The sequence below is a fragment of the Corapipo altera genome, unplaced genomic scaffold, assembly GCF_003945725.1.
Source record: "Corapipo altera isolate COAL_440 unplaced genomic scaffold, ASM394572v1 58872, whole genome shotgun sequence".
Lineage (NCBI taxonomy): Eukaryota > Metazoa > Chordata > Aves > Passeriformes > Pipridae > Corapipo > Corapipo altera.
In genome coordinates this window covers 1-361 of record NW_020890390.1, presented here as the reverse complement: position 1 = coordinate 361, position 361 = coordinate 1, and the positions used below count along the sequence as shown (strand labels likewise).

Below are 361 nucleotides of genomic sequence, written 5' to 3'. Positions count from 1 at the left end.
CCTCACCATCACCGTCCCCATCACCGTCCCCATCACTGTCCCCCTCCTCCTGCCCCTCCTGTGGCTCCCTGCAGACCCTGAAGGGTGGCCCGTGCCCGGGCACGATGACATCGGCCACGGCCACCACCCTGCGCCGGCTCCTGCGCTGCTCCCGGGGGTCCTCGCTCAGGGCCCCCCACTCGCCCTCGTCGCCCTCGCGCTCGAACAGGTCCCCGGCCACCACCACCGTGCCCAGGGCGGTGCCCCGGACCACCAGGCTCACGTGGGCTCGCACGTGGCCCGGCGTGGCCATCACCTCCAGGAAGGGGGGGTCCAGGGGCAGCGGGACCCCCCTGGCCAGCCCGTGGGGCAGGTAGACCCC

At 74.5% G+C, this 361-nt stretch overlaps 1 protein-coding gene across 1 annotated transcript in view; it reads right to left on the bottom strand.

The window, feature by feature from the left end:
• The window catches only part of LOC113942404 (metallo-beta-lactamase domain-containing protein 1-like), a gene marked incomplete at both ends in the record, with an annotated part of 1,590 nt that extends 1,232 nt beyond the window's left edge, over positions 1-358 (bottom strand). Inside the window, one exon of the mRNA XM_027633539.1 lies at positions 7-358. Within this exon, the coding sequence (XP_027489340.1) occupies positions 7-358 (352 nt within the window). The remainder of the gene's footprint in view (positions 1-6) is intronic.
• Between the last annotated feature and the right edge of the window lie 3 nt (positions 359-361).